Genomic DNA, 13,698 nt, shown 5'->3' on the forward strand with positions numbered 1-13,698 from the left:
CTGACATTGCCTTGCAGTCTGTCTGTTACATCTAAACCCATTGAAGGCAGCAATGTGGTCTGATCTAATATTGCTTATTGGCTCATGTGCCATTCATTTGAACCACGATGCATTTCATTCCACTTTGCTAGTTTTCTGTTGTTGGGCGGGGTTGAGGCTCATTGATTCGGAAGAATGAAGTCTCATCTAAATCAGAAATACCCCACAGTGCCTTACTCTTACCTGAGGACAGGACATTAATATGGAGGTGGTTGGTCTCCAATGGCCAAAGACAAACAAGTGCAGGGGCTTTCTGACATGCATTACTTCAGGGTGTACGCAAAGTTGCAGTTTCATGATACAAAATTAATGGAGTGGGTGAACCACCTTGGTCTCCCATTGATTCCAATAAGACAAAGCAGCCAAGTGAGAATAGTAACACAGCTGGCTTCGTAGACACACTGAGGAAAGTGCTTCAGCCTCCTGACCTGAGGGATGTTCAGTGTTTCCCAAACGCAGCAATGGATTTACAATGAACTGATTCTAACGATAAAACCAAATAGGATTAAAAGCATGGTGAAAAAGGTGATTATCAACAGCAACCAAAGGACTCTCTTTCTTTAGATATATATTGTGTTACTGTGAAACAGATGATGTTCCTTTCATGTTATTGCAAATTTGTAGTACGATTTAAAGTACCACTACACAGCCCACCACTTATTAAATGTAATATAATTTCCAGAAAGCAATGAAAGTCCGTTCACTACGCTATGTCTGACGAAACTTTTGATACAAATTAAAATAATGTGGCAAAGGAGTTTTGTAGATTAATAGGTTTAGTCAATGTAAAGGCAATCAGTGAAACAACTGATGCCAACTGGCAAGTGGTGTGCAAAGATATAAATTTGAGAAGCACTGCCAGACTCATCCTCCTGTAGCTACGATGAACAGGAAGCCAAAACCTCTGTGCTCCACTGCTTGCGGCCCAGTGCTGTTTAGTGAACATGGGGCCCACGGCCAATGTTTCCCATTGTAGTCCTTTTATTTCTCAGTCTGTGTTTGAATGTTCAACACTGCAAAGATCTGGCATCTGCAAAGCACTGTGAACATACATACATAGAACACAACATAAATGTCACACTGCCTCATGGGATCCAAATCGGGATCATCAACCTTTGCTCCTCCTTGTTTTTTCGAGGTGAACTGTTAAATAAAATGAATACTGTGAAAACAGGTTTTAAAGGGGCACTACCCTGAACATGTTAAGGGCTTCAGGAGGGATACCCAGCTCCCCAAAGATAGTCCTTCACAAACTCATTGCTGATGGGATACAGTACAACATGGATGCAATGGCTAATACCAAAATGTATCATACTGAACTGTCTGAAAATCTGATCTGTTAATGAGGTTTGTTTCAATCAGGCGTTTATCGGACAGAAATACAAAGGCAATCACAAATAAGCCCTTACTAATGAATGTGATTCAGATTCAGAGCACCGGTTGAAGAAAAACATGAAATTGGTAAGTTTGTCGAATGTTGGATCGTGCGTAGAGGATGACGCACAGTAAGGAATTTCTTTAGAACACAAGTGTGACTCCAGCCATCCACGTACACAGCTAAGAGCAGCTTTCACAGTCATGAGAGGCAAAATCAGCACCGTTCAATAGCTCAGCAGAGAGCTAAATGAAACCCTCTAATTAGGCCCTTATCATTCCACATCGCCCTTTCAGCCACAGCCCCTCAATCAATGCCACAAGGCTTAACTGAGCCGCTGAAGTCCTTGGGTATAGGGCAAAAAAAAAAGTTTTGTTTACTGTACAGCCGCTTTTTATAGGCTTGGAATTGATTTAAACAACTGCTTATTTGCCTATATGTGTGTCTGACTGCCTCCATTTTTCTAGCTCCTCAGCACTTTGTCTTTTAAAGTCTCCTTTTACCGCTATAATTATCACATCAGTCGTGCATAATCAGTATCTGTTTGTGAGATCTAACAAGAACATTATGTTGTGTTCCAAAGCACTGTGGCTCCCATGGTAGAGTGGGCCACATGCAGATGCATTCAATAAATCTCAACTAATAAATAATTTCCATCCATACAGTCTAGAAGGCAAGATGCTGTGACAAGAGGAGGATATCAGCGGTGGGATGTTATATTTGTGTCAAGTTCTTTAAAAACATATCCGCAGCACTTCCAGGGCAATTTGTTTGTTTTCCATATTACATTGTCTGACAATGAAAATGTGTGTGATTGTGTGTGTGTGGGGGGGGGGGGGGGGGGGGGAGATTGTTGAAGCTTTAAGATAGCTACAATGCATGATTTGAGCCCTGGTATTCTTTATTTTGACTCTGCTTGCCAACATAACTAAGATGTTTCTCGCAGATGTATCGTGCTCCTGGGAAAATGAGTGAGAAGTAATCAAGCACATGATCCTTTTGTATCATGAATGCATGCTTGAAAAGTGTTGTGTTGCATGAAAAGCAGGGAAGTGTACATCGGTGGTCTGAAAAATTGTGAGGTCAAGACACATCAATTATTTCATCGCAACATGACAGCATGCTCAATTAACAACACATCTTGCCAGTGAGGTGTGAGCATTTTTGCCTGTTTTTTTATTGAGCGTAAAATCCATCCAGGTAATCCAGAGTTTAAGAATATCGTAAGACTTGTTCACACACACACACACACACACACACACACACCATTCTGTCCTGCTCCAAAGGAAGTCAAAAACTTTCCTTTTAGTGGCATTCATCGGTGCATAATGGAAAGCATCTTCACTACACGGAGCTAGAAGTTCAGTGGACTGAAATATACAGCCTGTAAAGCCACCGAGCACAAGTGCAGCACATGAAATATGAATCACCAAAGGACACATCTACATGTGTTTTGTCTTAAAAAAAAATCCGCCCATCTACTTTGATAGATTTGAGTCCTCATAAATATGTAGGGCAGCTTGTACAGGCTTTTACTTCCTCTGCCTGGCCCCATTGTTGTGTCTTAATAAATGAAAGTAATCTTGCTGAAGCACGAGAAAGCATCAGACATACCAGCACAACGCTGAATATTTCATTAAGCTTTCTAGTGTTAGCATGCGGCATCTAATGATGAACCCAGCTTCTTCTAAGCCTCTCCAATCCCTCCAAAAAACTAATTTTAGTTCAGATTCTCCTAAGGCGTCCGGGGAATAATAATAAAAAAGGGGCATCATTACAGCCCAATGAGCTACAGCACCACTGCAATGCAATGCATGTGAACTAGATGTTAAGATTTTGGTGCATCATTAGAGGTCTGGTTTCATATTTGTTTCACTATGCAAAATTATTTTTACATACAGAAGACGAAGTAAACTGATGAAAACAGCACTTACAATCTTGCAGCCTTAAAAAAAGCCTCTAGACACAGACATTTGGACATCTAGAGCGATAGAGATAAAGACAGACAAGTAACATAATAGGAATATCAATAGGCCTACATTTCTTTATTACATGTTTAAATAAAAGCTTTAAGTCTTCATGGTTCAACATGTTTTCTAGTACAATGTTGAAAAGAATTCAATCTACAAACAGCAGGCCACCATCTCTCAGGTTTTCCTTCAGCCTTGGGTTCTGTTTTCTTCGAGAAGTGATCTCTGGTTTTGTCCTCAGACGCCTGGTCTTGTCTTGTATGACTGTTTTGTCCCGAGGCTATTGAGCGTTCACATCTATTTGGTTGGGAGATTTCTACGTTCCCATTTGCCTTGCTGTTCTTTTTTCTCTCTGCCACCCTCAGGGACAGTAATAATTCTCGGGGGGCTTGTGGTCCTTTTCGGAAACGATCCTCTTTCAAACGCCATTACTGCCACAGAGTTTCCACACTTTCTCCATCCAGCAGTAACACGCAAAGGGTTTCTGGTGCCACACTGACAAGGCTTGACCCTCGCCTACATGTTGCCTAGCTTCCTGGGCTCTAAACAGCACAGGCAGTTCAAGGCGCTGCAAATCCTGCATTTCAAATGTATGCCAGAAAGATTAGGATCATTGAAGATGATGTTGCCACAAAATTGTTTTGTGGCGGACTTAGCATATAAATGGGAAAAAGATTAAATCGCCAACAACTAAAGAGTCCATTGAAAGTGCCTGATAAGCATAGGCTTCACAGCATGCACATGAGGAAATAAAGGCCTTTGCTAGTACAACTGAGTTTTTCTTTAATGCCAATTGGCAATACAATAAAATCCTCCTGAAGCACGTTGGATGGAAATGTATTCACTTCCCTGTGTACCCTCTGTCGACCTCTCCATTCGTTGCAAGTTCCCAATTTGCAGTCTTCAAAAGCAAAGCTACTCTGGAAAGCTGAGTGCCCTACAGTCAAGTGTGAAATAAACTGTGTAAAAAGATTAAGAACCTAGGAAGCACTCAGGGAGCACACATACCTCCTACAAGGCTGCACCATCCTCTGAATGTCTTACCTTTTAAATCTACATCTGAATCAGGCATCATGATCTGCATCCAATATGCTTTGCAATGGAAAACCATCAGGATGTCTGTCATGGTAACAGCACAGCTTTGTTGCACATGCAACACAATAGTAGCTATGTTTGGAAAACCTGCAAAGTGGACCTGGGTTTAGATTAGTGGACAAGAGTAGTATCATGTTGGACCTTTAAACGGGGCCTTAATGCCAAGTGAGTCATCTCAGGAAGCTGCCACTGTTGAATGGCGTATGTTGGCACTTTTTCAAGAATTATAGTATAATCATTCAAATCACAAAAGGGCAATAATGCAGGTCTTACATTTTTTCACCTTTTGTTTGAGATTAGTGGGAAATTGATTAGTGCTTTAAAACAGCAGTACGCAGGTCAACGGGTCTCTCTTTGATGTTCAGATAACGTATTTCACCTGCTCTCTCTTCACATATCTCTAACTGTGTGTGTGTGTGTGTGTGTGTGTGTGTGTGTGTGTGTGTGTGTGTGTGTGTGTGTGTGTGTGTGTGTGTGTGTATGTGTGTGTGTGTGTGTGTGTGTGTGTGTGTGTGTGTGTGTCCTGGCCAGAAGCAGTCACCAGAGGCTGTGCCCGAAACACCGTTGCTATGGTAACACACTCTCCGATTTGATGACAGGCATGAAAGGCATGTTAGGAGATTGAATGCTTCTGCAAGGGCAGAAACACACAAGGTTCACCCCAGAGAGGGAGAGAGAGAGAGAGAGAGAGTGTGTGTGTGTGTGTGTGTGTGTGTGTGTGTGTGTGTGTGTGTGTGTGTGTGTGTGTGCATGTTTATTTATAAATGCAGGGATTGCTAGCCACGTCTATTTTTTCACATATTTTTAAAAATAGTATATGTTAGTCATTATACTATTTAGATTACTGAGATGTATAAACTATTATGATTGTTTTTTCAGAAGGGAAGGGTAGAAGTACATTGAGATGGCGCAGTTACAGTAACATAATTAGGATATAATAAGGGTCTTGTTTTCTACTTTAATGTGAATTTGTAATCTTAGAACAAGTTCACCAGTGAGCTATATCATAAGGTGATTGATAATACACCGTACCTGTCACAGTGTGCAGTGTATGTGCAATGAGTGTCTGTACTGAAAAACTGCATGTTTCTCATGCATCACTTCTCAGCCAAACCATGTGGGTGTATCCACGCTGAAATCAGATCAATGAGTCTTGACAGGTCATGAATTATTATTCACTTTGATTAAGGCTGAGTCATTACACATTTGCATTTCAGAGAGTCTCTGTGAGGCTCCCCAAACGTAACCAAATGCATTTTCATAACAATGCAAAATACATAAAAAGAATCATGCTCACACAATACAAGATATTACATAGATACATCTCATACAATGTCAATGTGGCATTAAACTTGACATAATTTACCGAATGACACTTTATGACAACAGTCATAACCATTCATAATGTTCATCACAGGTGTCATGACAGTGTAATGACAGTCTTATGACAGTCTTATGACAGTGTTTTGTATACGCCTTCAAATAAAGTGTTACCGATACTTTTATACTCCTGCTAAACTCCACATAATTAAACTATTGACGTTGTTGGCATTGATTTTAAGCAATTGGTTTGGTTCAGAAATTCCTTTAAGCCCAGAGCTCCGTTTACTGGGGGATAAATCTCAAATACCTAATGTATCGAAGTGTGAGTTTCTGTAATCGTTGTGGGTATAATAACGGCCTGCCGAGTTATTTTAAGGCACTGGAAGATACCAAAGGCCCCACAAGTTGAAGAATGGGTCAATGCAATGACTGAAACTGTATCTAATGAATGCATGTTGAACAGATTAAGTGACAATTGGGGGGATGGGACCACATAAAGGTGGACAGTGATTCCAACTAATACAGCTATACCTGCGAAAGCAGCCAACTTCACCAGTTCCATGTTAACAAATTGATGTATTCATTTTTTGTCATTAGTTGGACTATACTTGCTTGTGGGGTCTTATCATGGCACACTCCCAGGGGGGAGAAGAAAGGAAAATAAAATAATTTCTGTCATTAACTAACCTTTAGTCGTCTGAATAATTGAAGAGTGTATTTATTTATCTATTTGTATTTATTTATTTTTTATTTATTTATGTTTTCCCTAACCTTTTGTGGAAGTCTCACTTTTTGTAGTCAATTGGACAAAAAGAATGAACTTTTCAGTGTTATTCAAAATATTCTAGCTGACCCGGCATGTAAATATAAAGAAAATTGTTCTAAACAACCTTTATTTGTTTATATGGTCGATAAACATTTTAATTTTTTTTTAATTAATTTTTTGTCTGCCACCATGAAAATCCATAAAATCCATGACATTGAATCTATGAATTTGTGATATGTGTTCCTGTAGCTTGTGACAAAATATCCATGTGAAAAAAACTAAAAGAATCATGATACGACACGTCTGGAAAATGTGAAAAGGGTGCATGCAATACATTCAAAGCCTTTTACTGTAGAATGTGTTCTTGTTACTTCATGGACATTGCTGTTTAGCGTTTTTCAAATGATAAGACAGAGAAAAACAGAAAGGGGGTTGGAAGGACAAGAAGTGATGTAATATAAACTGAAATCTTTGCTTTGGATGTTATTGCTCATGTATATTCTTAGAACATCATATTCATTTCCAACAGAATAATTTAAAGAATGTTGGGAAAATGTGACAGTGAAAAAAAAAAATCCCCTTAATTTCCCTTGAAATCTTCAGTGAGGAGGTGGTTTAAATAAGGAGGCTCCTGTCACTCAGTGCACATCTTAATTCACACCACTTCAAGAAGAAAGCTACTTTAAGATATATAATGACATTTTAAAAAGTCGGCACCTACAGGATACCTCTTGATGAATCGGTAATAGCCTGAAAAAGAAGAAGCCAGGAAACCGGAGCTTATTTTCAACTCAGGTGAGCTGCTTGACTGGCATGGGAATTTAAATCGCTCCGGATATGAGCATGAATATACAAGCGGATATGTAAATGTGGAATGCTAATTTGAGATCTTCGAAGCTTCCGTCCGTACTTTGGAGTAAGGTGAGGTTCAACGGGGTAGGCTATTTAAAAACCACGGCTTGGGCCACAGCCTGTTTATTCACGTCAGCTCACAGAACTGCACTGCACATCGGGGAGCAGCTAAATCACTGGCCATGACACAAACACTGTAGTTGTGTGTGTGTGTGTGTGTGTGTGTGTGTGTGTGTGTGTGTGTGTGTGTGTGTGTGTGTGTGTGTGTGTGTGTGTGTGTGTGTGTGTGTGTGTGTGTGTGTGTGTCTGCATGCCCACACACCGTGCACAGACATAGGGTCGGCTGAGCTCGTAAATTGACATTCTGACAGGAGCGCCGCAGCTCACCGCGATGGGAGTCTGAGACAGCCTTGTTTCTGTCTCTGGGTTAATTCAAAGCCCTGTAAGTGCAGTGTTAAACAATGTTGCACGCAAATCAGTCCCCAACCCCAGACCCACTGTGATGAAATGAATGTTCTTCAGAGACACTGTGCCCTGTGTCAAACTTAACTAAACGGAGGTCCTTCTCCAGCAGTAATTACTTCACTCGGTCGCGAACACAGAACAGCAAAGACCTTTTTAGTCCTCCAGCTTTTATGAAAATGGCTATTTGTATGAAAATTCACCCTTGGACGGCACAGGTTTTGTATTAGGCTATATTCCTATTTTGGAACTGTGCTAGACCTCTCAAGTGTATTGACCTTCTACACATTACATATATCATTGGAAAAATACCTGGTGTAAAGTATTACCCAGCCAATGAAAGGATAACATGTTTTTCCCCCCCGCTGGTCTGAAAACAGTGGGAGCTGAAGACTGAAGGGAGGAATATTTTGCTGGATTTAGATTCTTTCAAGGGCATCAATTGAGTGTAGATGATGGCAACTGTAGGCATAATGCTTCAAGTAATGTTCTTATAATAAGGTGTGAGTAAAGCGTCTTTATTGATCTGTTCTATGCCTCAGTGGCACATGGCTAAAACTGTCTTTGTACCCGACAGCTCTTCAAATATGGAGACTGTAAGATTGGACAACTCCTCAAAGGGGAAGGTTTGATAAACAGAGAATGAATAGAAAGCAATCAATGGGAAACGATAAATAGGTCATTAATATTAGGGGACTTTTTGGATCACTGATTATTTGTTACAAGACACATCAGTCACTTGTTTCAGATTATCAAATGTCAGGATTTGTGACTTTTCCTATGCTTTATTTAATTCTTAATGGAAAATCTTAAGTGATGGTTGGACAAAACCAAGCCACTTGAGCAAGGCCCCTTGGGCTTCTAAACAGTTTCCACCATGTTCTAACATGGACTAGGTGATTAGTCAATCAATGGCAAAATCAGCTGAATTATTAGAGGATGAAAATCGTGATACTTGACTTGTATATTTATAATCCTTCCCATGTATATCCATGGAGGTTGATCAGACACTATCGCTCAAAACCTATACTGCCTGTCACTGCAATCATAATATTGTGCTATGTGGGCCATGAGAATAGCTGCCATTAATCATGTTCTCAAGGTGCATCTCTGCGAGGGAAGTGCTTTTGAGATTACCTAGGTAACCATCAGCCAAGAAAAAGGGCTATATGGTATACATTTACATTACCAAACAGTGCCATTGTGCAGTGAACATTGTACCTTCATATTATCTTGTCAAAGAGGAATGTCAAAAGCAGGATGGATCAGCGAGGGATGAAACATTCAGCGCTCCATCTATCACACATGAGAAGCACATCTCCTCTTGGGCTCCGTTCCCCATAGGGCATTATGGACGGCACATATTTTAGATGGGTATAGGGCTTTTTCTGCCATTAATGGCCGCGTTTCCCAGAATCGATCGTTCTTTGGGGCCAAAGAAGGGTCGAAAGAAGGGTTCGCCAAAGAACGAGCGTTAAGATACGGGTGTTTCCCAGATGCCATCTTAAGTGCCTTCTTTGGAGAGCCGTAAGATGAAGCGAAAGAAGCATCGAAAGAAGTACTTTGGTGGGAGCTGTCCACCGCAGTGGTGCTAAAACTGAATAAATCGATGCCAGGCAAATCGATCACCCACCTCTTTATCAGCGCATAAGTCACACACAGCGCCCCGTGGTCCCCCCACACAGGTTCAATTAGTTTAAGTATGTAGCGTTTGTATGTGTGTGGGTGCAGGTGTGAGTGTGTGTGTGTGTGTGTGTGTGTGTGTGCCAACAGGTGTATCCAAGTAGTAATCAGGCCCATTAGCGCATATATACCCCCGTGGATATAGGCACACATATGTGAGAATGGAAGGAACCCGCGTAAAAAGAAGCAAGCGGGCACCGGCGTTTACCGCAGAGGAGATGGGCGTGTTGGTGGACGAGGTCTGGCAGCACCAGGATATCTTATTCGGGGGAACAAAGGGCAAAAAAAATATCACCGTCAAGAACCATGTTTGGCAGGCCATAGCCCAAAAGATGTCCCCCTCCAGCCCATGTGGTCTGCGTGACTGGGGCGCAATCAGAAAGAAGTGGCAGGAGTTCCAGAGCCAAACTAAGAGGAAGAGTGCCGAGGTGAGGAGCGAAGCCATGGGCACGGGTGGTGGACCACCGGGTGGGACAACCCTCACTCCCGACGAGGAGAAAGTCCTCTCAATTATCGGGAAGACGGCCTCTGAAGGCATTAGTGGGGGCATCGATGTGCTGGGGGACGAGGGGCTCTCATTAAGTGAGGATGAAGAGGAGCCATCCGGGAGCAGAGCAGGGACGTGCACGCCACCAGGAGAGGACGACCCCCAACAACCGTGGCCTGACCCTGCGCGCCAACCAGCAGGGCCCGGTGTCCGTATGCGTGGAGGCTCAAGATGGCGGCCCGCAATAACAACCTGCACCTGCAGTGAGACGCTGGTGCGCCTGGAGAGGGAGAAGCTGGTGGTGCTGCGGGGGATGGAGGGCCACCTCCAAAGACAAACTGCCCTGCAGGAAGAGATGGTCCGGATGAAGCAGGAGAGGTTGGAGCTGCACCGGAGACAGCTGGCGCTTGCGGAGGCCCAGTTCAACCGTCCCTCCATCTCGGTGCCAATCATCTTTCCCCAGGATTCAGGTTAGGGGCATTTCAATGTTTTATCTGCATTACCCAATGTATCCCGTTCAATTTCACTAATCAATCTCCCTTCATTGCAGGTGATGCAGAGGCCCACTAGATGCAGCGCGGAGCTCCCCCCCCCCCCCCATATGTTTTCAATAAACTACTTTGGTTTCCTTTTCAACCATGTATTGTGTGGATCATTTTGCATTGAAATGAGGGTGTCAAATAGCAACAAAAAGTCCCAGGCAATTTGTAATTTATCTAAGCGTAGGTTCATGACGTGTGCTTATTGTGCGCCCTTTCAACACAGCATGTTTTGTGCTAATTTCCCACTTGTTACATGGTCACCTCAGAAACGTGGACACTATACTCCCACATACTGTATGCAACAATACTTCCTTAACAGTCCAGTGCCATACTTTCAGGTAAAGCACCCGGACACTGAAGCAATTAATCATAGTGTGCAGGACGTTACATGTAGCCTATATCTGCTGGTTCTGTTTATTTATTTCAGCCTTCAGGCCTGACAGTTGTTATGGGTGGTGTGGTGGTTGTGGGTTTATGGTTGTGGGTTTATTGGTGATCAGTGCTTGGCGACTTGTGGTGAAGGGGTAGGGGCTGGGGTTGTTGGACCTCAGAAGAGGTGGATAAGTTCCTGTCTGGTCTGGGCTCCGGCCTGATGCAGTACTGCTCGCACATGGCGGGGGGCGGGGTTCGGGGCTTCGTCCTCTGAATGTTGCTCTTCAACAGGAGGCGGCTCATCTGCGCCAACGCGCACTGCAATGTTGTGCAGCATGGCGGTGACAACAATCACTCGGCAACACTTGATTGGTGACAAGCGCAGCCCCCCCGACGAACGATGAATGCACCTGAAGCGGGACTTCCAAATGCCAAACACCCGTTCGATCTTCGTCCTGGTGCGTGTGTGGGCCTCATTGAATCTCTCCTCCTGTGGTGTTGCTGGGTTGGTTACCGGCGTCACGAGGTAACTCCGGAGAGGGTAGCCACTGTCCCCTAGGATGATGCTCCGGCCAAACACTCCTCTCCCAGCCTTCTGCCCCACAGCTGAGTTGGCCCACATGAAGCTGTCGTGAGTGCTGCCTGGCCACCTGGCGACGATGTCAGTGATGAGGCCATTGTGATCCACCACCACCTGGGTGTTGATGGCCGCGTAGTGCTTGCGACCAATCCAGCACGGATCCACCAGGGAGGGATTGTGGATTGGAATAAGGGTGCCATCTACCAGACCGATCACCCGGGGGATCCCAGCCACTGCGTGGAACCCTTGGTGGACCATGCGGACCTCGTCCCGTGTGGTGGCCATCTTGATATGGGTCCGGGCATGGCGCAGGAGAATTGGTGTCACAGCTGCCACACTCCGTGACACCGATGCCTTGCTGAGGCCGGTGCCGTCCCCCACCACCTCCAGGAAGCTTCCCACTGCGTAAAAACGCAGAGCAGCCAGGAGCTGCACCTCCGGGCTGAGGGCAAAATTGCAGCGGGTTGCTCTCTGGATGTGTGGAGACACCAGAGTTATCAGTCGTCGGATCTCCGCACGGGGCAGCCGGTACTTTGCCTGGACGGCCCGGTCTGACAGCACGTCCAGTGGGGAGAAGTTCTGACGCACGTAGGCATTAATGTAAACCGTCTGGCTTCGCGCACGGCGACGCGGTTGGTTGGCAGCGAGAATTTGCTGTATTGCAGCCATGGTTTCTCACAGGCACGGACTTTGGCAACGCCTTTATATAGAGTAGCAGGTGCATCCGCTCTCAATGAGGTTCAGCTGAATTCAATTCAATTTGTTTCCTTGATATCTGTGAAATGCCACAGGGTTGTTGAAGTTTTTTTTATGTGTAGTACTATAAACTCTTGTGTGTGGAAAACGTAAACCTGTAATTCATTAAAAAAAAAAAAATTCTCTACTATTAGTTTATGTTTATTGCGCCAGTGGTCCGCATTGAGCATTGTTTTATTATTTCGAAAAGTGGAGGAAATAAATTTCCCTGACGCGGCATGATCACTGACGATTTGGTCGCTAAGAAAGGTTGAAAGAGTGGGTAAGCTCCGTCTTTCAGTTCCATCTTAGTGAAAGTACTACTTTCGCTAAGAACGAATCTGGGAAACGCATTCTTCTTTCACAGCGTTCTTAAGAGCGCTCCAAAGTAGTACTTTGCCCAAAGAGGCTCTTTGGGAATCTGGGAAACGCGGCCAATGTCGGCTTGAGGAATCTAGTACAAGCCTTACTTACAGCCTATATGCTATGAAAAAAAATGAACAGTGAATATTTTTTTACATTAATAAGTTATACAATTTAGAGAACTAAGCTGAAAGTTTAAATGAAACATGTAACTGTATCCTACCCAACAGGAAATGTCAGGAAACGCTTTGACATCCATATAAAATCCTAAAAACCTACTGTACGGATAACGGTGTAACTGTCTGAGCAACCAACTTAACTCTGTTGCGACTTATTCCTAAAAAATGTTAGATGTTTCTCCAAATATTCCAACTTTTTTCCTCACACAATTACTTTAACAAAATAACACAGGGCATGTCCTTCTACCATTATGAATGTAATCTCTAAATCAATTGTTCTATGTTGTACAATAGAGAGATTAAACAATTCATTACACAGATATTATCGTTGTTCAACCTAATAACATTTGCAATGTTAATGTAATTCAAAGAACAGATTTCTTAAGAAGAACAAAATGCCAAAATATGTGTTTAAGATGGGTTTATGTGTCATCATTGTCATCATCATGTTATCGACATTATACAGAAAATTGTTACTTGATTAACATGTGGCCATTTCACCCTGAGTTAAATGTTTAATTTGTAATGCTGTGAGAAACAATGTGTCCAATAGCATACACATTTATAATGTAGCGAATGTCTCTGCAAAAAAAAATCCATGCTACCTGTGTTCTACGAATTATTGTATTATCAGAAGTGCTCGAAGTATGTTTTTGTTTTCTTGGTAATTTTGGTGAAAGCTCTTTATTCTTGACTGCTGTTTTTCAATATAATTTAACATGATTCGTGTGTACACATACACTGAGGTAAAGCTGTGGGTTTTGAAAGAGTGAACCATTCATCAGTGTCTGACCTCAGTGAGTCTGGCCACAGACAGACACTGTGATGTATGGAGCCCATCTGATGTTCCTCCCCGTTAAGGTGTAAAAGTTTGA

The 13,698-nt window shown here is 43.0% G+C and overlaps 1 protein-coding gene across 1 annotated transcript; it reads right to left on the minus strand.

Moving 5' to 3' along the window:
- Nucleotides 1-11,141: 11,141 nt before the first annotated feature.
- Nucleotides 11,142-12,215, minus strand: LOC307248437 (putative nuclease HARBI1; the record flags this gene model as incomplete). Its single annotated transcript, XM_080024835.1, has 2 exons — nt 11,142-11,988; nt 12,103-12,215. The coding sequence occupies 2 exons, from the start codon at nt 12,213-12,215 to the stop codon at nt 11,142-11,144; spliced, it is 960 nt and encodes a 319-aa protein (XP_079880961.1).
- Nucleotides 12,216-13,698: the final 1,483 nt, after the last annotated feature.

This window comes from Ammodytes marinus (genome assembly GCF_949987685.1).
Source record: "Ammodytes marinus genome assembly, chromosome: 3".
NCBI lineage: Eukaryota > Metazoa > Chordata > Actinopteri > Uranoscopiformes > Ammodytidae > Ammodytes > Ammodytes marinus.